At 40.7% G+C, this 24,831-nt stretch overlaps 2 protein-coding genes across 2 annotated transcripts; both read right to left on the reverse strand.

Annotated features, from left to right (window-relative positions):
- Positions 1-316: 316 nt before the first annotated feature.
- On the reverse strand, positions 317-5,433 carry LOC134137370 (fatty acid-binding protein 5). The gene is made up of 4 exons (XM_062570249.1): positions 5,285-5,433; positions 2,397-2,569; positions 1,368-1,472; positions 317-1,230 (listed from the first exon to the last, which is right to left on the reverse strand). Exons 1-4 carry the CDS (start codon positions 5,358-5,360, stop codon positions 1,180-1,182), a joined length of 405 nt encoding a protein of 134 aa, XP_062426233.1. The 5' UTR covers positions 5,361-5,433; the 3' UTR covers positions 317-1,179.
- A 12,743-nt stretch (positions 5,434-18,176) lies between these two features.
- On the reverse strand, positions 18,177-22,199 carry MRPL53 (mitochondrial ribosomal protein L53). Its single transcript, XM_062568168.1, has 3 exons — positions 22,087-22,199; positions 20,402-20,514; positions 18,177-18,647 (listed from the first exon to the last, which is right to left on the reverse strand). The coding sequence occupies exons 1-3, from the start codon at positions 22,173-22,175 to the stop codon at positions 18,520-18,522; spliced, it is 330 nt and encodes a 109-aa protein (XP_062424152.1). The 5' UTR covers positions 22,176-22,199; the 3' UTR covers positions 18,177-18,519.
- Positions 22,200-24,831: the final 2,632 nt, after the last annotated feature.

The raw sequence follows: 24,831 nt of genomic DNA on the forward strand, positions 1-24,831 counted from the left end.
AAGATGAACATACAGACTTTTCACCTGCATTGAGGAGAGCTCAATAATATGATATATACATGGAGCATCTAAATATCTGTAAGGCTGAAGAAACAATGGATTTTGCATTGACTGATGCTGCAAACTGGAAGTGTGACTGTGCTATTCAGCAGATTTCTGAATCTGGTAGAAACCTCTCCACCACCTGTTACTCCACAGACAAAAACTTCACCTAAACTTTGTATTTGAGTCTGTCTGAGATCTCTTTGGAAGAACACTAGTGTCAAAGGCTCCATTTCCCAACCAGTGCAATACAAAGTAATACTCAACACACTGATACGTCTTATTATTTATTATGGCACTTTAAAGCACATAAACTCCATTTCTATCCAGTTTTCTAAAAAATGAGGCTTTAAATTTTAGGCAGTATTTCAATAGATTTTGGTTAAGAGTTTTCAGAATACTATTAGACAGGAAATAAGAGTTTTGCAAGGAAACAAAGTGTGTTCTCAAAATAACATTTCCTTTCAACAAAGCACTTTCGTGTTTCTTAAGTTAATCATGCCAATTGGCTCACTATTTTTTTTTGTTTTGTTTTTGTTTTTTTTTTTTTTTTTTTTTTTTCCAGGTAAGAAATTTCTGGATTTGAAACATGAAAAAGAAAAGCAAACCTACCCATGAAAATGCATTCCTTTGCTTAAATATCAACAAAACTTATCTTTCCCCAACCAATTCTATTTACTTTGAAGCTCACAAGATAGAAAAAACACTCAAAGTTCCATCTCTGAAGTTATTTCTATTTCAGAATTTACTACTTTATCAATTAAGCATGGGAAGGTTGGTCAAAATTCAGTTTGCTGTTAAACATTCGTTACCATTAGTGAGTGAGAAGATACATACTATCTCGAACTGAACCCAGTGGAGCCTAAAACTAAACTGAGTTTTTATAAAAGCTCACTTTAAAATTCCACTATAATAACATTTCCACTTTGTATATTTGAAAATTGTATTTAATAGCCTCAATAGATCAGAATAGTTACATAATAGTTACATCACGGCTTTTAAAAAGGATTGCACACAGCTACTCAGTTCATTGAAATACTAGAAAACAGGGAAAAGGAAAAAATGGAGTGTAAAGGAGCTCTGTCCACTGAACTGAGTTGTTTGTAGCAAGTTCCTACAGAATATGAAGACCTGTCCTCATGCTTTCTGGTAGACTCTAATACACTTGACACCATTCATGTCACATTCCTAGAAAATAAAGAAATGAATTCATTAATTTGCATCCATGCAGAATATAAGGAAAGAGGCTGCAGCTAGAAATCTTAGACTTACACGTCAGACTACCAGCTAGCAACTCAATGAAGCGAAAGCAAAGCTGAACTCACCACCACCAACTGTCCATCCACCAGTTTCCGTGATATTATGGTCTTCTTGCCATCCCATTCTTGTTCCTGAATCAATGACCCATCATCTTTTAAGGTGACAAGGGTCTGAAAAAGGAATCAGAACATTAATATTTTACCCACGGGACTTGACGAAGGTTGCTTTCTAACACCTTATTTCAAAGGAAAGTTCCCCATTCCAGCTCACTCAATGGTAATCTTGCCGTTGACTTCTACAAAGCAAGGATTTTATCCTAAATTTTTCATTGATCCTGTTCTTACATTATCTCACTGCTTGTTCAGTCACTACTGTGACACAAGCCTGCATGAAGCAGACCTTTGACAGCATGCACAATTTCAATTAACAAGAGCAGACGATGTTCTCTATTCATCTCTTTGTACATGGGCTTCGAGCTTTTGTGTCACATTTATCTGATCTTGCAATAACAGATGAATTACCAGTGCGTGACCAAAAGGGGAGAATGCTACACAGAGCTCTCACATAAGTTGGTGAAAAGACACATTTGAGGGTTTCCTTGTGTTTAACCTCCTCTGGCATGAATATTCTCCCCACTCAGGCCTCTTTGCTTTCTAAAACTGGTGATTAGGGGCTGCGATTCACATTTTTGCTTTGTGTATAAGTTATCCAATTGCACACTGAAACAGACTCTCTTGTTATGCAAATATGAGGGAATGAGCAGTAAGGTTTACTGTAGGGCTGCCTCTGATTAAACATCAATGGGATTTTCTCCATTGGCTTCAAATAAAGTGGCATTTGGCCTTTAGCATTTAGAAGTCTGTTAGTTTTATTAGCACAATGCTGTTTTATATCGTTAGTTTCAGCATTTTCCCTCTTTACAGATTGCTTAATCCAGAAGAACAAAATGATTTCAATGAGACTTAAAGTGGCAGTAGTCCATCAAACAAAGCATTGTTAAAAAAAACATTTTTGATGCTCACATTAACTATTATCTTTATCTGTGAACCACTCAAAGGACTGGGTTTGCTCAGTAGAACGCCTAGTGTACTGACCTGAGTTTTCCTGCCATCTAACGTGTTTTCCTCAAATTTCTCACCAAGCTTGAAGCTGAACTGTGAAGTTTTGAAGGTGCTTTCTGTTTTTACAGTGATTGTATCTCCATCCTTAATAATGTAAACATCCGGTTTGGCCATACTTCCCATTTTTCTCATGGCCATACCCACACCTGCAAAGCAAGAGAAACAATATCACAAAGTCAGTTAAACCCCAAGGGTTAGGTCGAGACAAGAATTCAAACATCTAATTTCCATTTAATTAGGCACTTAAGTACGCTTGAGAACTAAAGCTCAAGAGCCACAGAGAAAGAGTATGTTTTTAATTATCCATTGATGGGGAAGGAAAAAAAACTTATTTGCAGGCTTATTGTCTTGCATGGTCAGGGAGCTAAAGTTAAATCTATTTTGCCCTCTGGAGGTCTAGCAGCCCTTTCAAAACTCAACATGGACTTTTTACTAACAGAAATAAGCAACAATCAGAAAAACAAACAAAAGCAATAACTAATATAGATTTTTTCCTTCAGCTTTTGAATGCTTTAAAAATTCTGCATACAATTTTTAGCTGACAGATGAATCCACCTGCATATTTATTTCAGTTTACTCCAGATACCCCCTCCTTAGTTCTTCACAGAATTTTAAATGTGCTGCTTTTGAAGTTTCATCTTCTACATCCAGTATGCAAAGTAAGGAATGCTGAATGAGAATACTCCTATCAGCAAAATAGTGTCCTTAGACAGCTTACATACACACATACACAAGGACCTTGTGATCAAGGACTTTTGCATCATGACTTGAAATTCAGCAGAGTAAGAGTATCATGTTGAAAAAGCAGACTTCAAAACCTTCATCAGAAAAGAATGACACTGCTTCAGCTCCTACATGTACCATTCAAGTGCTTTGCTTGAGTCTCTTCGATCTCTCATGAAGACAGATATAAATAAGGTACATGGGCAACAAGCTGGAATCCATCAAATTGGAAAACACAGATCTGAACCCAGAACAGACGGACAGTCAGATGGAGCAGAAAGTGCCACCAAGTAAGTGAATATCTGTGCTCTGTAGCTGGTGTAGTTAGAAAACACGGTCACATACAGCACAGTGCTAGCCTGGAGTGTATAGGTTATTTTGGTGAGGGTGACACCAAAACACAAAGATAACAGTTTCCTCAGGGATGTAAAAGAGAAAATAATATTCATAACAAAAACCAGTTCTCCTCAATCCAGGTTTTCTGATTGGAAATTAAAGTTATCATCATAGCAACTCCACCACCTTTGTTCGTATCCAGTGTGGAGTATTCAGTGAGTTATTTCATCAGCTACACCTTTGAATCCAACTGAGCAGATATGCCACATATTTTTTCCCCAAGCTCTTCATTTTTCCCATATGGTAAATAGTAAAATTTAAAATTCTTCACTCTATCCTTAAATATTCTTATATGCAGACTGAGCAGAATCTGCAGAATCTCATTTACAGTGCATCTCTCTAGGATCAAAAGCAGAAATTTGTGTCAGTAGCCAGCAAGGGCGAGAACCAACAAAAGACTGGCTTCTAAAGTGTGACTTGAGATAAATTCAGTTGCGTAAATAGTAATTGTACAAAAACAAAAGTAACTTTTTAAAGATTGGGATCTAAAAAACAAACAAACAACATCCAGCTGCTGCCTACACATAGGAGGCGCTTAGTGGTTGTAACGCATAATTTCTACTTTGAAACTGCAACCTGGGGCATTTGCCTCATCCTGGCTCATCAGATGTGAGCAGTGTGGTGGCATCACCGCGTGGCTGAACTGAGCTGAGCTTTGAAGTCTCACTTGTCCTCCACCAAAGCTTCCAAAAAGGCTCAGTCTAGAAGGCATCCTCGGAGCATACCTAGTGCATACTGATAGGCCTCTCACCAAATGCAATTACAGCTACCGCTGTCTGCAGAGCCTAAATGCAGTGATGATTTTTATACTTTACATGAAGAATGTGAGGCCTGAACGCCTTTCTCCTCGCCCTCCAGGGAGATTCAGGGCCACATTGCCCACCTCTGGAGAAGGTAACCTAGCTTTCCAGAGCGACTAATGTGCAGAAGATAATTCAGGATTCACTGGGTTACACACACACACAACAAGAGGCTGGATGCTCACAGGGAAGGGGGAGATCTGAGTTTTCAGAATAGACTCCTGGTGTTGATTCTGTACTTTTAAAAATAATTTAGGGTTACAAAGTATGCAGCAACCTGGACTACATGTAGGTCAGGACCACCCCCTCCCAGTTAAGGTGCTGCCCACAGGAGAACGCAAGTCCCCTTCGGCGATGCAGCCAGCCCCCAGTTACCCGCAGGCAGCCCATCCCGTTATGATTCATCTCTGCCCCCGGCGCGCAGACACCCGAGCTGCCTCCTCCAAAAACCGGCTCGGGTCGAGCCGGCCCGGCGGCCCCACAGCGCTGGGGCAGCGCGGCTCCGAGGCAGCGGCCGGAGGGGCCGAGCAGGGGCAGGCTGCGGGGCGCGGCGGGCCCCTCGCGGAAGGCGATGCCCGGCGTTTCAAGGCGATGCCCGGCGTTTCAAGGCGATGCCCGGCGTTTCAAGGCGATGCCCGGCGTTTCAAGGCGCGGGGCCGCTCGCAGCGAGCCCGGCGCCCACCGGCAGCTGCCGCCGCCGGGGAGCGATGCGCGCCGCGGGCTCCGCGCAGCCGGCGGCTCCCCGGCCGCGCAGCCCCTCCGCGGCCCCGGCGGACCTTGGACAGAGCCTCGGCCGCGCAGGCGGGCGCGGGGCTCCCGCTGTCAGCCGGGCGCAGCCGAAAATAGCCCCCCCCCCCGCCCCGGCTCCCGGCTGCCCGGGGCGCGGGGGCGGCCGGGGGGCAACGCGGCCCCCCTGCGGCTGTGCCCGCCTTGGCTCCTTACCCAGCTCCTTCATATAGTCCTCAAAGCCCTCGCTGGAGACGAGGCACCATTTGCCCAAAAACGCGTCGATGGCCATGGCGGCGGCGGGGCTGGCGGGCGGCGGGGCTGGCGGGCGGCGTCCCCGGGGAGCGCGGCGGGAGCACGGGCTGCGCCACGGCCGCGCCGCGCCGCCTTTATAGCGGGGCCGCCGCCACCAGCCGCCGCCGAGAGCCAATGGGGCGCCCGGCCCCGGTCCCTTCCCCCGGGCACCCCCGCCCCGGCCCCGGCCCCCGGCGGCCCCCGCCCGGCCCCGGCCCCGCGGCGGCGAGAGCGCCCGCGCCGCGCACACGCGCCCACGCGTCCACGCGCACGGACTCGGACACGCGCGCACACGCAGGCAGCCGCCTCCCGCGGCCCCCAACACGCCCTCGCCGGATCATGCGTTGCTCCAGCTGCCGCAATCCGCCGCTTGCTGCCGGAGCTGCGAGCAGCCCCGCGGCGCACGGGCAGCGCCTAGGAGGGGGCAAACCCGAGACCTTTGCACAGGTGCTGGCGGCACAGCGGGGAGTCGCAGCCTTCACGCAGCCTCCTTCGTCAGCACTGGGAAAATGCAGTTTGCTGCCTTGGTCCCAGAGCGCGTTAAACTGCGGCGCCCTGATTCTGCTTCTTAAGGTAAAAGGCAGCAGTTGCTGTTGATGCAAGCTGACACAGAAGTGCCATCGCAAAATACACCGTTACTGGGCCCGGTGAGGTTCTGGCAAATCTTGTGTCCCGTTCTGTCTGGTGAGCAGAGTAAGCCACGCTCATATTTCCTGGAAAAGCTACTACATCCAAATCACAACAGAATTCCTGATTCCCACGTATGCCAAAGACAATGTTTCCATCATCGGGATTATGCTGATGGCTGTCTCTTCTGGCCATGTATCAAAAGAGATGAAACCCAGAGCAGCTCTTTACCATGGGGGAGAAAAAAAAAAAGGAGGGGAAGGGGGGGAAGATATGCCTAGTGCCTTGATAAGGGTGTCAAAACTTGACAGTGACAGTGAGGTCTCTGTGCTGGTTCTAGATCCTTGCAGCACCAGAAGGTGACGTGAATCTGAATGTTTTGGTACACTGAAAGTGAGAAGTATGGCTTTCTCTTTAGACTGCAGTGATGCAAGTTAGTAAAGCTAAACTGAATCAGTTAGAAGTTTCAAAACTTTATAGAAGACCATATTTATATGCACTAAATAATTAGCTCATTTTTAAATAGTTTTTTTTAATGTTAACTATTCCTCCCTACTGAGCTGCCTTTAATTATCTTCCACTTCTCTGACTCTGTGTTTTGTTTTCATATGCAAACAATGCTATAGCATCCTGTCATAAAGCAGCAAGCCACACTGGGGTTTTTTGTCGTTAAATAAGTATATTGAAACACAAGACTTTAAGCTTCCTTCCACTTTTTTTTTTTTTTTCTGGTCTTGCACAAAATATTCCGGAATAGATTTTAAATTAGGATGATGTTTACTACCTAATTCATGTTAGCGGAAACAAAATGCTGTCTGTTCTGTAGCTCTTTTCCGATTGCTTTCAGAAAGGATAAATTAAAAACAATTACGTTAGGGATCAAACAGAACCATTTTTTTTTTCAGGAGCTAGGAACCTTCAGTCTTGTAAAATGGGGACATTATCTAGAAATAGAAATCTTCGCTTTAATCCATCTATGCTAGCAAAGAATTTCTGATCCATATTTCTGCAGTGCTGTCTGCAGATGGCTTATGATATGACAATAGTATTCAGATACAGGTGCTGATAATGCAACAAAAGATGAAAAATCCACTATTTCCATCTAGTGGTGAGACAGTATTTCTGGATCTGAAGTATACAGAGATATACATAGCTACCTACCTGTGCAGAATGTTGCTACATTTTTCTATCCTTTTTTGTCTAAACTTTTTGTTTGAATTTATTTTCCCTACGATTTTTTGAGTCTAGGCATGTAAGTTCGTACAAGATTAGCTTTTCTTCAAGAAGAGAGAATCTTACCTCTTTTTTATGAAAACAACAGAACATCTCAATTTTAACATCTCTTTCAATTTTTGCAAAAATCGAATATTTTGCTTATTAACCCTGTGATGAAGGGGACTGTCAATGCCACATCTTGAAAATTATTTGAGACAGAATACAGCACTGAGATCTGTTGTACTGTAGCGCTGAATGTGACCAGAGATGTATTCTTCTGGGTAAGATATATGCAGCCTACACTACAAAATACGCTTTTCTTTTCCTTTTTTTTTTTTTTAAACTATGACAGTATAGGATATGAATACTGTGTGTTGGTCAAATATTTCAAAGATAAGGGAACTCATTTCTCTACTTTGGGAGCAAAAATAAAAAGATTAGATATTCAGAGATGCTTAATCCACAGGGATCCCTCTTTGTAAATCCATATGCTTGCCTGATATGATGTTGACATCAAGGTCAGGTGTTTCCAAGTGTCGTGTGTATCCTCCTCGCCTGTCTAGATACACCCAGACAGAAGCAGCAAATACATATATTCATATTGCAATACATTGAATTTGTATGCCATATATTACTGTTTCAGTGCAGACACCTGAAGTTCTCTGAGAGAGGTTTTGTTTGTCTCCAGATTAGACTATACTTTGTCAAAGAGAAGCAGAATCAAATTTACATTGAAAACTGTAAATTTTCCTTTGAAAATTAGTTGCACGGAAAACACGTAGGCACAATGAGAAGCAACTACCACTTCAGCAGTTTGGGTCTGCCACAGAGGATGTTTTCGCAAGGTAGTCAAGCCCTTGAGTCCCGTAGGAGGGAGGATATTACAGTCCTTTATTACCAATTGCAAAGAGAAGGGCCAAGGGAAGAGTGCAAAGAGACCTTCGTTCCACTGCTTTGGGCAACTGCGCATAGCGCAGCTATGCTTCATCCAACGGGAGAGTTGGGAAGCTGTGGCCGGCAGTGCTTGAGGTTTTTCTTCACGTAGCCATAGCTTTACCCATTGCGTGAAAGCCAAGCCATATTTGGTCTTTTGGAGTTGTAATACCTGCTACTTGGGCAAGGCAGAGCACCACCTCCTCTTCTGCAATGTACTGCTGATCAGGTTACATAGGAGGTGTAACTTTTCTCCTAGACCTTTACCCATTAAATTGCCCATATCTGATAGTACCAGGCTTTGCCTTATTGGGTAATAGGGAAGATCTCACCATCCTCCTAGTATATATACTATAATGTACCTTCTCTAAGTGCTAGGCTTCTCATAAGTGAGATCACCTCTTAAGAAAGCTTTGAGAAATTGCCAGGAAAATTGGACAGCACAGCCCAAATTTTACTCTTCAGCCTACACCTAGCTGTGAAAAAAAATGAAAACAGCCTATGAATAATAGTTACTCACCCTCAAGGTACGGATGAGAAAAATTGCATAGGTAGCACAGCTTTGTTTCTGTTTCCTTATTGTACAAGTGTGGTTTTCTGTTCCCAGCCATGTCATCATTGGGTAGACATGATGAAACACATTTTAAGGTTGCATATGGTCACATAGCTGGCACAGGTAAGCTCAGGAGCTCATTACTTGGGCAATACTAGACCAAGTATTACGAAGCAACACATGAATCTACATGTTTTTGTTTGTATGTCATAGAATCATAGAATCAGTAAGGTTGGAAGGGACCTCTGGAGATCATCTAGTCCAACCTCCCTGCTCAGCAGGGTCACCTAGAGCATGTTAGACAGGGTTGCATCCAGGAGGGCCTTGAATATCTCCAGAGAAGGAGACTCCACAACCTCCCTGGGCAACCTGTGCCAGTGCTCCATCACTCTCACAGTGAAGAAATTCCCCCTCATGGTCAGGCGGAACTTCCTGTGCTTCAATTTCTGCCCATTGCCTCTTGTCCTGTCACACGGGACAACTGAAAACAGTTTGTCCCCACCTCCTTGACGCCGTCCCTTCAGGTACTTGTACACACTGATAAGATCACCCCCTCAGTCTTCTCTTCCCCAGGCTAAAAAGGCCCAGCTCTCACAGCTGTTCTTCATAGGTCAGATGCTCTGATCATCTTTGTAGCCCTACACTGGACTCTCTCCAGTAGCTCCATGTCTCTTTTGCCCTGGGGTGCCCAGAACTGGACACAGATGAGGCCAGGGCTGAGTACTCTACTCAGGGCTGAGTAGAGGGGCAGGATCACCTCCCTCGACCTACTGGCGACACTCTTCCTAATGCACCCCAGGAGACCATTAGCCTTCTTGGCCACAAGGGCACATTGCTGGCTCAGGGTCAATTTGTCATCCACCAGCACTGCCAGGTCCTTTGCAGAGCTGCTCTCCAGGTCAGCCCCCAGCCTGTACTGGTGCCTAGGGTTATTTCTCCCTAGTGCAGGACTCTGCACTTGCCCTTGTTGAACCTCAGGAGGTTCCTCTCCACCCAACTCTCCAGTCTACCCAGGTCTCTCTGAATGGCAGCACAGGCCCCTGGTGTGTCAGCCACTCCTCCCAGCTTGGTATCATCAGCAAACTTGCTGAGGATGCACTCCATCCCCTCATCCTGATGAAGTTGAACAGGATGGGACCCAGTACTGAGCCCTGGGGGACGCCACTATGTCAATATGCTCAAGATCTCCTGGACTATGAGCATTTCATTACCTCTGAGTTAAAAGAGCTGGGTATATTCTGGCTTTATCAGTGGGCTTTGTGCAACAGATCTCAGTTTTCAAGTTAAAACAAAGCTGTTTTACTCCCCAGTGCAGACTGCATCTTAGGCTTTGGGATCTAAGGAGACTTTGTGATGAATCTGGACATCGTTGCTTAGGCTGTTAGGGACAGGCTGGCTCTTACTTGTACACATACAGTGTCTGGTCAGTTGGAGCCCTGATCAGAGCTGATGCCACAAAGTATTACTATAATGCAATTAACACACTGTCAACCTCAGCATATGTTCTGTACGCGCTCATCAGCATGTTCACAACAAGTTTAAAGGGAAATGCTTACACTGAGGGCAAAATTTACTGCTACAACATTGTGACAGCTCACTGGTTGATCCCTGCCCAAAATGGTGGGGGAGGAAGCACAAAAACCTGCAGTGAGCAGCTCCAGACTTCACATTTCAGAGGAAAATGACCTGATTTCCATCCCATGCCAGCTCAAAGACATCAGATATAGCAGCTTGCATCTAATTTTGGAAGCTTTTAGAAATCCTCTTTATTTAGCAGCAGCATCTACCCTGAATAGTAATCATCCACACATCAGAATGAAAATATTTTTATTTATCTTCAGAATTTGACAATCAGCATAGTCATAAAAATGTTAAGGAAGAGATTAGAATGATTACAAATTGTACATAGCTGTAGTTGGAGCATTGAAAACACCTTTGATCTGCATAAAGGGAAAACTCATTTTTGACAGATATCTCCTCATAGAGGAGACTTTCAGAAAGATAGTAATCTGGAATGGCTTTTTAGAAAACTCAGAAAATACAAAAACTTGCCCAAACTTCCAAAAATAAAACCAAACAAAAACAACTTCCTTGTCCTTTCTATGTAGTCTCAAGCAATAAGGACAGAAGGGCAAGGACTGATCAATCAAATGAATGGCAAATTGATTTAGAGTAAGTAACGATAAAAGAAATATTTCTAAAAACAATGAGTAATTACCTTATGAAATTTAGAATCACAAACTAGACTTGTCAGTTGGATTTTAGAAGGGGTATCTACAGTTTTAGCATTAAAAATATATTTGTAATTGCATATCATAAAGAGAGTTACATTACTAAGAATATTATTTGATGACTGCAAAGATACAATGAGGAAAAAGATTAGGTTATAGTTATAACAATTGCACTACTTCTCCTTCCCAGGACATCACCAAGGAGAGTGCTACATATATAGAAATTTGGAGGACAGGGCCTGCTGCACGTGCTCTGCTAAGTGTTCTCCATGGTCCAGAGAATGGACCGGAGAGTTCGGGCATGCTCTCCCAGCCCCATGGTTTGTACTCTCCCTTCTGCACAGCCGCACACCTGTAACACGAGGCACTGGGAAGACCTCCCCTACACCCCGGTGCATTATACCTTGCCTATTACTGCAGGAAACAGGAGCTTCAGTCTCCCCGAGCTGAGGAGAGTATTGCACTTAGTGTCACCACTGCCTTGGAAAGTGCCCTAACCCCCTTCCCCGGTGTGAGGTGGGTAACAAATCCCTTCTCTGGTAGCTTTTGAGCGTAAGAGGCAGCGACTGCAGCTTTTTGTGCTGCACAAATGCTGCTGTCAAGGTGTGTGAGGAACAGTCTGTCTACCAGATTGGGTCTCCCAAAGGACTTTGTCCGAGGATATCAAGGGCTTAGGTGTGAAATAGATGCCCAGGGTAGCACTGCTGAAGTTTAGCTTAACTTTTGCCAAAGTGCAGTAGACTCCTTACATCTGCATATAGCCAGTGACAATAGAGAGGCTCTCTAGGGTGTAATTCAAATATTATCTTCCATTTCTGACTCACTTTGAAGAAAGGACTTTCTCTTTCATGGACTGTAGAAAAAACCTAGCAAAATCCTTTTGAGGGCTAAAATTAGTCTTTACAATCATCCCATGCCCATTGCCAACACGGTAAGTCTGTCAAACATGTTAAGTACATGACTAGTGTTCAAAAGACCTTCTAAGAAAATCTTTGCCTCTGGCATCTCAGGCAACTGTGCAGGATAGGCATGCATTTTGCTTTTCAACACCTGAAAAGCTTCATTGTATTTGGGTTTACGTCCTTTATTCTTTCTCTAGATCTGATCTCATGTAAGAGAAAATGTGACATTGAGTTACATTGCAGTTCCCTGAATTTTTCCTGCCACAGGATAGTTTCTGTTACTTTTTCTTGTTGCATGTGCATATATGGTACTTGATACTGAGCTAGCTTATGTAAGGGAAAGGAAAAATTAATCAACCACTTCTTAAATTTGCCATTTCCAGTAAACATTGTAAAATCACTTGAGAAGTGGATTTGCAAGACAAGTTGCTGTAAAGCCTCCATAGAAAAAGAGACCAAAAAAAAAAAAAAAAGTAAATTAGGAAGTCTGTGTATGAACTGTTTTGAGATGATAAATTAGCTATTTGCCCTTTTATAAGCTGGCCATTCTATTTTTACAATAAGGCAGGTCTTTGACTCCTGACTTTGTTTCATCTTGGACTCCTATGAGTAGAGGGAAAGAATTAATGATCTAACAACTTCAGTGATCACTTAGAGAGAACTTTGTGGAAGAACACAACCTAGACAAAACAGTTTTTCTAGGCTGCATATAGGCTAAGCAATTCTTATTTCTGTGACGATAAAGCAGAGAGCTCACATCAAAGATGCTTTGCAACCTATCCAGATGAACAGATGTGTAGGAACAGAAGGACTTGTGTTAGGACTATTTTGGTATATAAACACAGTATCATGATCCATAAAAAGGGCTCTGAATAATTATGCCGTATGCACAACAGAAAACTAAACATGCCTTCGGCTTCAGTAACGAATAGAAGTGCAGTCAGTACCTGGTCCTGCTACCTGAGCTCTTCTTTCCAAATGGGAAGGGAATCCCATGAAGTTCTGCGATGACTGCTCTTAACTAGACTTCCTGCTACAGTCTACATAGCTGTCACATTCAGTATGAGAACTATATGCTATTTCCATTCTTCTACTTAGCTTTTCCATTTCTTGCTGCTGTCCCATAGGGGCAAAACAGTAAGATATTATTTTTTGCTGTCATTTTTATTTGTAAAAAAAAAATTTTTAAGTGCAATAAAGAAAGCGATACCAAAGCCATGTCATTCATCATGTAGGTAGGATTTCACTCAGAAAACTCAGGTTGTATGGTTTATCAGCTTGCTGAAACTTAAGGTATTGGTTTTGAATTGTTTTGGTGTAAATGGAGCTGCTTGTAGGAATTTATATAAAAGAAATCTTGTCCATGCACTTTGTCTCCCCTTCAAACTGAACACCTTTAGAGTATGCTAGAAGAGCCATAAACTTTGAAGACCTCCTTTTGCGGGCAGGTTTAGCTCAGTTGGTTAGAGCATGGTGCTGCTAATGCCAAGATCATGGGTTCAATCCCTGTACGGGACTATGTTGAGGGTTGGACTAGACGACCTCCAGAGGTCCCTTCCAACCTTACCATTCTATCATTCTTTAGAGAAAACAGAGGAAAGTTTTATTATGACACATTCGATTTTTCATGAGGTTATTAAGCTATCTATAACTTTATTGTATTAAAGGAATGACTACTTTTAAAATATATACTTATGATATTTGTCATTTAACTATGACTTTTGCATCTGTATAATGCTTAAATCTCTACTAGCTGTTTTTAGATCAATTTTAAAATTGGCTTTACGATGTACCTGTACTTATTAAACTTTCTAATCTACTATCTCAGTGAGAAGCCAAAGAAATTCCAGGCACCAGCATGAAAAAAAGCAAGAACTGGAAACGCTATATATGGTAAAGTAAGAAAAGGCAAATATTAACAAAGAATTTGATTTCCATATATTATTTGCCATATTTCTATCCTAAAGATACAACATCTAACACAATAAAAATAAGAGCCTTAGGGAAGTGAAAAGTGAAAGTCAGGAATAAAAGGGATGGAGGGATCAAAAGAAACAGAGAAGAAGCAATAAGTAGGTAAAGAGAGAACACATTGCTCTCTCTCTTGCCTGTCCTCCAAACTTTCTGAAATATAGCTAGTATACAGTTTATGAAAGCTGTCTATGAAGGTCTTGGTATTTCCCAGGGTTTACTTCTATTAATTGAGTTCTCCCTTCACAAACATGTCTGCTACTTTCCTTTTCTAGCTGTTATGTCTTAATACAAACATTCTTTTCCTACGTTAGCAAGTTAGACTTGGCTCATCCAGTAAGGCCCAATGCAGCTATCGCCTTCCATATAATAGTAACTTTTGTTTGCAATATTGCCAGAGCAGGAATCTGCTTTAAATAAAGTACAGTCTCTAAGCTCACATTAATTCTGCTTTCAAGTACAATTTTTGAAACTTAAAATAACAAGACACAATCAAAACATATGAGCACGTGGTAATTTCTTCATCTTCACACCTCTAACTTATCCTTGGTACAGTCTTAATTTTGTAAAATCTTGAGAAGACCAACTCAATATAAAGATGATTTGTCATTAAATAAAAGATGATCAGAGAGCAAAGTCACACCTCTAACTGCTGTAGCCCAACATTTCTCAAAATATAGAATGATGCTGGGGAGGAAGGAGAGAAGCAGCAGCAGCCTGCTGGGAGCACAGCCTCTTGGCTGCTTGAAGCTACTACAGTAGGTCTTGGTAAACCACAAAGAAGTCTCAGAAGAGTGACCCAGACCTTCCAGAGGGAGAAGGTACAAGTGGATGAGATCAAATATTATTAGGAAGGAAAAAAGCTATTAAGCGAAAAGAAGGGGAAGGGAGCGGAGGTGCAGTTCAGAGAGAAATGGTTGTAAGCAAGCTGTCAGTCTGAAGAAAACTCCAAACTATGCAGTGGAAAAGCAAGGACCTTTCATCCAGGAAAACTGGCTGCACATTTTGTTGATGAGGTGGACAGCAAGACAGCAATTCTCAAACTATACAGAGGGTGTATGTGTGTATGGAGAGGGTACACATGCTTCGTTACATCATATTTCCTTCTTGGTCATTGACAATTCATACAGTATAGCTGAGAAATTAGGAAAAGACAACAAAAATTAATGCAATCTTGTATATCTAACAGTGCAAATACTTGCAGACAGTTTTCCAAAATGACTAGATGAAGCCTTTTGTGTGCTGACAAATCATAATATCCATTAGACTGCATCACTTCGGAAAAAATTGAAAGAATTAAAGCATCTTCCACTCCTCACACGGGCTTTGCGTAGCATACTGCATTGCACTCAGTTTTTCCAGCAATACATAGCATGGAATTGCCCAAACTGAGATGAGGAACAGTATTTGCATTGGCACCTATGAACCAGCTAATAGGTAAAACTCCCTGTGGAAATGTTCAGTAACATTGCTGTTCCTGCTTAAATCTTTGTTAAAGACGTCATCTTTTTCTAAAATAACATTGCAGATATTTTCAAAAAAGGAGTTCCCTGACCATCTATTGGTATCTGAATAGCACTTTCATCTCTGTTAGGACTATCTTCTTTACACATTGACAAAAATGTCTGCATCATTAGCTGTCTGTATGATAAACAAGTCTAAGATGACTGAATGACCACGTATTAAGGCTCTAGATATTTTAGCGTCATCATCTGCTATTGGAAATCCTACTTGTCTTACGAGGCATGGTATTTGTATTCTGTTAATCCCCTTATTTTGGGGGGCTTGCTCCAGTTCCTTTTATATTTAGGCAAGTGCCCATGGTTTTTGTGGGGAAATCAAGATTTGTGGGTTAGAGAATAATAATGTGCAAAGTCAATGCTCATCCAGCCTGGCTTTGGGCTGTACAACTGACCTTAATACCCTGTATATCCACATAGCCTAGATTGTGCATGCCAGTAAAATGTCAGAACAGCAGGTCACTCGGCTTTGTTTCATTCAGTCACTCAGGAGCAGAAACTGATGCTGATGTATGAACAGCTCAGAGTAAAGTTATTTAACTACTCCTAAAGACCATCTTTAACATACTTGAAAAATACAGATGTACTTTTATCTATATGGTACAGAGAAAAAAAATCTACCTATTGACATAACATTTTTCTCAGGCAGAGAGCAATAATCGCAGGAGTATCTCCTTGCCTGTAAAGCTTGTTCATATCACTTCAGGATCTAGTCAGTGTTGAGAATGCACCTCTTTAGCTTTTTTCCCTCTATCATTTTCTTTAGTACATATCTGAATACTAGACATTACCGTTTTTTCATGCAAAAAATATATGGGAGTTTTTCCATTGTAAATTGCAGCTTATAGCAGCACAAATGGCAAAGGGAGCATTAGTTGATACCTTGTCCACTGAATTGTCAGTCATCTCTCAGTGACTACATTATAGGCCCTTTGCTTAATCTAAGTAAAAATGTCTGGCATCTCTGACTTAACACGCCAATGCGTAGTAAAATCTCACCCCATAGAAAGCCTGATATATGTCCTTTAGACTAAAGAAAAAAATCACTTTTCTTCAACAGTGGAGAGGATTTACTTTGGCTAAAAAAAGCTGAACTAGGAGCTTAATTTTTCACTCTTTTCTCTTCATAAACGTAAACCTTAATTTTGGACTGATATAAAGACTAAGAGAAATTTTACTAAAAACTGATCCTTTTTTAATCACTCTAGAAATATGATACTTAACCCTTGTTTTACTCTTTAACTGTTTGCAAATGGCTTACTATTGGGTTTAAGATGTATTTAAATGCTTCATCCTTAAATACAACTTTTGCAAAAATTGTCTGACACGACTGCTGCATAAACTGTTAAAGAAAATAAAACACAAAAACAAGGAAGTTATCTAACATCACTGATACATTCTGTAAGAAGGCTTTTGAGCATACGAATATGCAATTAACTGGAGAATGAATGAGCAATTCTTCAGTGCTTTTCCATTGATCTATTCTCACCTTCTTTGTAAGGCTTCTTCAGGTAAGGATTCTTCAAAATCATGCTATACAATATTCTTTTAAACTAGAAGAAAAAAAAAAAGGATTCAAAACTCTCTTTTGAAAATCCTTTCTTCTCTTTGGTCCACTTTCTAAGATGCTCTTCTAGCTTCACAGGATTTGAAAATCTTTCAAAAAATTCGTATGTTCTCAGAACTCCTTCTACCAGAACAGAGCTCAGCGGCAGGTTCAGGAGCTCAGCATTCTGAGACCACTCCCCAAAGCTGGTAGGTTAATAAAAGGATAACAGACTGGTATCCATTCCAGATTAAGTAATTCAAATACATTGCTCTCATTTCCAAATTTCATTGACGCATCTGCCCCAATCATCTTCTTTTCATCTATTTCTTCCAAACACACTGAAGAAAAGAGGCCATCACAAAATATCACAAAATCTTTAGCACATCTCTGCTTCTGCAACATTATCTTGACTTCATCATCCTGGTTAAGAAGTCAGCAAAGACTTGCCCTGACAGTGCTGCTACATAATATGATGTTGCCTTAAGACAGGGCATTTACAAATCTTAGCAAAAATAAAGTAAATCTAGTTTTAGAGACAAGATTTGTGTTCTAAATCTGCAGCAAAATTACCTTTGGAAACATAGGTATTATAATTTTATAAAAGTCAGACATCTGATTAACAATAGGTAGGACTAATACCTTTCAACTTAGGATTACATCTTTTGATTCTAGAAACTAGAACTTTAATTACTTTAAAACACCTAAGCAGTTGACACCTTCACCTGTAGAGATGAGAAGAGATCAGGCCTTCCACATCCAGAAAACTCTGCAATACAGATGAGATTCTTAAACACTTACTTTAATAAATAATAGGGTTGTATCTATAAACACAGCCATGTTCTTCCTTTGATCTTTACAGAATATTTAATGAAATTCCTCAAAACTAAGTGACAAAAATATTACAAAACTGAACTTCAAAGACCGTCATTTCCTCCAACTGTCAAAAACACTAACTTACCTTTCGAGATAAATTTTGCTACTTTTTTTACAGAATGAGTAGCTTTTATATGTGTTCACAGTCCCATTACCTTGTCACTTTAATTGCTGAGCTAAATTCACATTTATCAAATCTCACACTTCCTTGCAAACAGAGGAAGAAAAGGTAGATATTTAGCAGCAGACAAGCAGGATTATTATAAAATTTAAGCTGTATTTGCAGTTTGCTGCCTCACAACTGAAGTCAATGTTGAATATTTCAAAAATTTTCCTCAGGTATCTTCATTTAATTATTTTCAAATTATTACCACTCTAACAGCATATTGCATTCCACTGTACAGAGCATGTATTAGAAATAATGTCGAAAGAGATCTATCTTGATTTTTAACATTTATTAATAACTAATGTCCACTATTCATATTCATATGCAAATACATGTGATTTTAGTCCAATATGCAGATGACCAAGAAGCAGGTGGTTAGAAAGATGCACTTGTGGCATAAGCCATTTTGACCTGCTACTTGTTAAAAGTTATGTGGCTCCACTGCATTTTCCTTGAGGAGAAGAGGCAAGAACATTTAAATGATTCATTCTGCTGCATGTTAAACTGGTCAGCACTTGGCCATCTTTCTCTTTCAGTTTTTGTCACATATGAGAAAAGCCTTCTATACAGCCTGCTGCTTTTGACACATGTAAATGTGAACACATTTGTTTGGTTCTTCATGGACTCTTCTTCTTGCTTTTCTGTTCTGCTTTAAGCTCTTTTGCATTACATCTGGAGCTCAATGCTGTTAACATTTCAACTGTTGTCAGGTTGGCTCCTTTCATTATCAGTCGCTCTCCGTCAGCTGTAAAGGGAACAAGTTTTAAGAACTCACAAAGTCTAAGTCACAGTTGCTTTAGTGTGCAGTTCTATCTCACACATATTAATCTGAACATCCTGTTCATCCTGTCTGATTAAAAAGTATTCCATTCACCAAGGAATCTGGTTACACAACATCACTGTAAGAACAAATAACACATTAAATTGCACACAATCCATATAAAACTTTTATTTCTGTATTGTACCATTAAAAATCAAACATGTTTCTCTAGATATACCTACAGCAGAAACATATATTTGATCAGAATGGCTCACCCTATGCTCTCAAATCATCTAACAGAAGGCATAGAAGGGACTAGGAGGCATAATTTCCACATATGGCTCAGCATTTTAGCAGCACATTGTAAACAGTCTGTTTAACTTATTTCTTTAGCCAAAACAATGAATTAGTTGATGCAATCTGGTAGTTGTAATTTAAAAAGTAGAGAGCAAAAGGATTTTTAAAATTCTGAAAAAAACTACTTTAAAACAGTGAAGGAGCATTAGAAGTTAAGTATAGTGCTTGAGTTAAATATTTTATTTTTGAAACATTTGTAAATATAATTCACCCATAAAATGCAATATAATGCATAGCATCCAAGTTCCAGCCCAATGTCTGCCAGCTACAAGGGCTGTAAACTCTTCATTTGGAAAATAATCAACTCTTAGAAAGTGAAGAGTTCAGAGCCATAGCTCTTGGCATCAGTGAAATAAATCGTTTTGTTTTTACACTGTGAAAAACATCAAGCTTTACTTCTTAGGTCTTAATACATCACAGTTAAGAGACAAGGTTGGGAAAAGGAGAGGCATGGGAAAGGGTAAAGGAGGTATAGTCAACACTGTAAAGACAAAGCCAAGTACATTCAACATTCTTGACATTCCTACTGATTCACTAAATATAAGAAAGTTCAAGAAAAGGATCAATAATAATAAAAACTTTAATAGGCTACATGCCATAATGGGCCATTAAGGCACAGTAGGAAAGGAGATGCAGCCAGGGAAGAGGACAAAAGCAGATTAGAGCCATCTGTTCACAGCCTAGACTCTGGGCTGCTTCCAAAACTGACAAAATTTTCACCATCAGCTCCCTACCTATTCACAGAATCACAGAATGGTGAGGTTGGAAGGGACCTTTAAATATCATATGGTCCAATATATACTTATTACACTTTCAGAGAAGACAAGAAATTTGTCATAGATCAGTTGACCTCACTCTGTAAGTCCTTCTACATATGAAAAGTCTTATCTTTACTATAAGCTGTTCCTCCATACTCAGTAAATAAATAGCAAGTTACTCAGATGCATAAGCATCTAAAGCATTCAACTTTGTATTCTCGAGACTAACACGCCTCTGCCACAGATAATAACATGGACCAGAACATGAACGTACTTTTACATCCAAACAGAGATACATTCTCTGGAATTCTACCTGAGTTGCAAGGGCACAGAAGTATGTCACTTCAAATGTGAACTCCAGCCTAAAATTAAGTCAGCTTTTGATCTAAGATATACCAGTTCTAACTGTAGTATGAAGATATATATATATTTATATATATACACACACATTTCTCTATACATTAATAATTCCCTCTTCCTTTTTTCTTCTTAACTGCACAGCATACAGCTGTGGACTGGAACACACAAAAAAGCAATCACAATAAAAAAATAGAGAAGATAATAGTACCATAACAACTCAAATCTGGTAGGACTTTCTGTAATCATTAAAAATGAACTTCTTACCAAACATAACATCTATAAGTGGTTCAGACCCATCATGTCTCACATCAGCAGTCACTTCACAGTTCCTGTTAGTGTCATAGATTTTTTTATGGTATATCCGTTGAAGAAATATTCTGAAAATACAATTGAAAATGTATTAAGTATATTATAGATATTTATATAATTAATTATAACAGGTTGACATTGCCTGCTGATCAAAGTATAAACAAAATAAGATTTTCATTTAATAATTTCAGGCATCTACTTCTTATGAGAGAATTACACTTAAAAATTCAAATGGATGTGTTATGTGCTGATACGTAAAAAGTATACCAATGAATTTTTCAAAAATTCAGTACATGTACTTTCTGCATTTCTCTCAGCTGGGTTATTAATATGAAAAAAGTAGAATCAGCAAACCAATTCTCATTTTTCTTTATATACCATTTACTTACCACTGTTTTATTTTTTGGGTTCAGACCACATTTAGTTATTTAACAACATCTGTTTCCAGTAGGTTTCTCACATGTATGAAATCTGCTTGACATTCAGTTGACTTAAAGACATTCTAGGTTAAGTTGTGCTAATAAGACTCTTTTAATAATAAATGTGTGTGCAAATCTACTGAAAATGACATATCATATTCCTTCCATGCAGAAATGGCAAAAGTTGCATCACTCCAGAAGCACAATTAGCTAGATCTCTCAAGCAGTTGATTAACAAGACACAGCAGCAGCTGTTCCCTCCTTTCTTTCCCACTTGGGCCAGTAACTTTGGTCGCACACCTACATTCTCAGCAACTGAGAGTAGCATCTCTGCGAGCAGACTAGGAAAGTTAAACACACTTACATGCAGGAGTCTACACTCAAGACATGGAGATCCTCTACAAATCTGCTAAAAATTAATGCTGTGCGTATCCTGACAATACTTAGCATAAACATAGCCCTTAAGACAAATACAGTGTCTTTTCAATCACTGTAAATCACTAAGGTTCTGCCTAGACTAAACCAAACTATGAAGCCATGCTGAATGCAAGCCCTTAAAGACCAAGATCGTGTGAGTCACGTAAAGCGTACGGCAAGCATACAAGCTTGTGAAAGGGAAGGTCTTGGACAAAGAACGAAGAAAAACCATGCCCTTTCCTCACAGATTCGCTCCTGCTATGTGTTCTTTCTTTCGCTTGCTATGGTGACAGCAAACCGCACAGCTTTGCAGTGGCAGTAATTTTAACTGCTGCATTTTACTTGTATTACCAATGCAGTCAGGGCAACAGCTGGAGTGGCTCTGGCCTCTACTCCGTCCTTTCTATTTAGGGAACTGCTTTTATTTAGGGAATTGCTTATTTCTAGGTGCAACCGCGCAAAAACCCTGCAGACATCGTGGTGCAGCAGTCACCAAGGCAGGGCTCCGCGAGGGTCCTGGGGTGCAGGCCGCGCTGAGGTCACTTTAGGCTTTAATTTAAAGCCAAACTATTAACGGGTGCTAGTCAGCAAAATCTCAGTCCCCAGATAAATAAATAAATAAAAGTATACAACGAAACCCTATGAGGATCCCACACTTGAGGAGCGCTCTTTAAGCTGGAGCTGCGGAGGGAGCCGCAGGGAGATGGCGGCGCCCCCCGGCCGCCTGCCTCCGCGGCGAGGGAGGCGCCGCGGGGCCGGCGGAGGGGCCGGGCCGGGCCGGGCCGGGCGACAGCAGCCCCTCACCTCGTGCTCTCCGCGTTGGGCTCGAAGGGGCAGAAGCGGACCAGGATACTCTTCACGGGCCGCAGCGCCACACGGATCTTGGACGCCATGGTCCTTCCGCCCCCCTACTACAACTCCCAGCAGCCCCCGCGCGGCAGCGGCACCGCCGGAAAACGAGCGCGGGCTCTTCCTCGGCCCGCACGGGGCTTCTGGGAAGTGTAGTGCGGAGAGCGCGCCCCGCCGGCCGCCATGTCCGCCCTTCGCCTCAGGGTCCGGGGCGGCCCCCAGTGTCATCCCAGAGCTGCTGCCGGGTTTCTGCTTCTTTGCACGGCCGAGGCCGGGGGTCGGAGCGGCCCAAATCGGCCGCCTGTGACCTTTCTCCTCTTCGGGGGGGGCGGTTTAGACTACCTGCCCGGCAAGCCTGGTTTAACACCCGAGGCACTTCGGGCTGTGCGCCTGTCAGACCACCGGAGCAGCCTGCCCTGCCTCTACTTTTGACTCCGTAGCACTGGAGATGCCAAGTTTAGGCATGAATTTACATACCCGAATATAAGCACTGAAAATACCTGCTGTGGGTATGAAGAATCACTCGTGCAGAACCCATCAAAGTTGTTTTTTACATTTTTAGGATTTTTACGTTTAGCTGTTCCTAACCAATGCGTCGTAGTGGATGTTCCAAATGACGGCCTTCTGCCCCGTGTTTTTGGAATTATGACTTGATTCACATTTATGTTGTTCTGATAACATTCTTTTTTTTTTTTTTGGACAATATACTAAACGAAGTATAACTGGAACAATTACCATGACATATTCCTGTTGTTGCACCTGCAAGGTTCTAAGGGTATGAAAAAAAAATATATATATACACACATATATATATACACACACACACACACATAGGTAGAGGTTTTAGACTAGTAGGTACACTTAGGGATTTTTTTTTTCCTAACATTCAGGACCAGGCCTTCATATGGTGTAGAATTGCATGCTGCAAGCAGGAGGTTTGCATAAAGTTAAGACGTGCGGTCGCGGAGGAAGTCTATCAAGTGACAGGTTTTAATATCTTCCAGAAGTAGTGTAATAGCTAATAATGATTGGATAAACAAGGATATGAATGAGGATAAATGAGGAGTAGCCAATATGACTAAAGATAAGTTAGAAGAAATATTTTGCAATATATCAAGAAGTAGAGAGATTTGTTACTAAAAAAACCCCCGAACTATGGAAGCGATAACATTTTTGTTACAGTTTAGATACAGCAGTTACATACTTAGTCTTGGAACAAAGGTTTTTAGATATTCAGGTATGCATTTATGTTACTCGTATATTTTCCACTAGATGGCAGAAATCTCCTTGATAAACTGCTACAATGGTCTCCTTACTTGGTTTTGCTGATAAGAATTGAGATCTTGTTAAGGATTAAGTATAAGATGGAATAACCCCCATAGTAATGGTATTTAAACACGTTGGGAATTCCTGTTCAGTACAAACCTGTTTCCAGTCTATAGGAAATGCATAAAATACCTGCGGTACTTTGTATACCATAATCAATTTTTATTTATTCAAAGTTCTTTTCAAAATTACATAAATATTGAGCAGACTTATCCTTTTCATTGAGATTTCTCCAATATAAATGAAGTAGCAAAGCTAAATTCAGAGGAGTCAATACAGTTTTAATGTTCTTATTCTTACTATGACTATGTCACAGTCTTTGCACTATGGGAAAAAATACATTTCTGTGAGAGATCTTTTGAAAGAAATCCTCTCTTTAACCAAAAATGATTGATTGATTTTTAATTTTGTGATTAAAAGTGAGATATGAAGGATCACCTCCAGAACAAGATAAATAGAATGTGCTGTATTTTAGAAGGTAAGCTTGTACAAAATTTCAACATAAATTTCTTAATTATAACATGAAGATATTTATTCATTCTATTTAAAACCTGTAGCAAAATTTCCATCAGCTTCTATGGCAGCATTACAGGGATAACAGCAACAAAGGAATGAGGAAGTAAGAATGATCACTGGTTGTTCTAGGGGCTCCCTTCCTCACACTAGTGGTACTGTGGCACTTGCTGACTTCAAAATAAGAATGGAAAAATATTTTTATATTTTTTCCTATTGTGTTTTGATAGTAGTTTTATGTAGAATGTACTTAGCTTACTTAGCACAATTCAATGAAAAAAAAATTTTTGTCTTCTCATTTTTCTCAACTTTTAAGCATTTATGGTTGGCAATAGAAGATGCAGCTTTCCTCTTAAGCCATCTTTTTAGAAGAATGGAAAACCATCCATGCTTTTGCAAAATAATTATATATTTTTTTGAAATATGAAAGATTTGTGATAACATGAAAGAATATCTATTTGGTAACTGAAAAACGCCATTTTCTCCATTTTTCTTTTCACCAAGGGAACTGATGACTATGAGTGTGAATAGCCTGAACTTGAATCTTCACCATACTTGGTGACAACCAAGGGTTTTTTTTTCCTACACTCACACTGAATGCAGAAAGTGTAGCTTATGATAATGATTATTCTGGTAAAACAGTGCTAGCTTTTACAGTAACTAAATGAGATAGATAGCCAGCAAAGTGACACATCTATTCAAAAAAACATTTCCCTTCACCTGCCTTTTGATTCAGGTGACAGTTAACTGCAGTCTGTTGGACTACCCTGGATTTAAACTGGAATAACTCAAATTGGCCTCTCAATCACAATTTTAAATGCCATTTCAGGATGCCTCATAACAACTTATCCATGAAAGACC

Source organism: Rhea pennata, chromosome 2 (genome assembly GCF_028389875.1).
Source record: "Rhea pennata isolate bPtePen1 chromosome 2, bPtePen1.pri, whole genome shotgun sequence".
NCBI classification, from domain to species: Eukaryota; Metazoa; Chordata; class Aves; order Rheiformes; family Rheidae; genus Rhea; species Rhea pennata.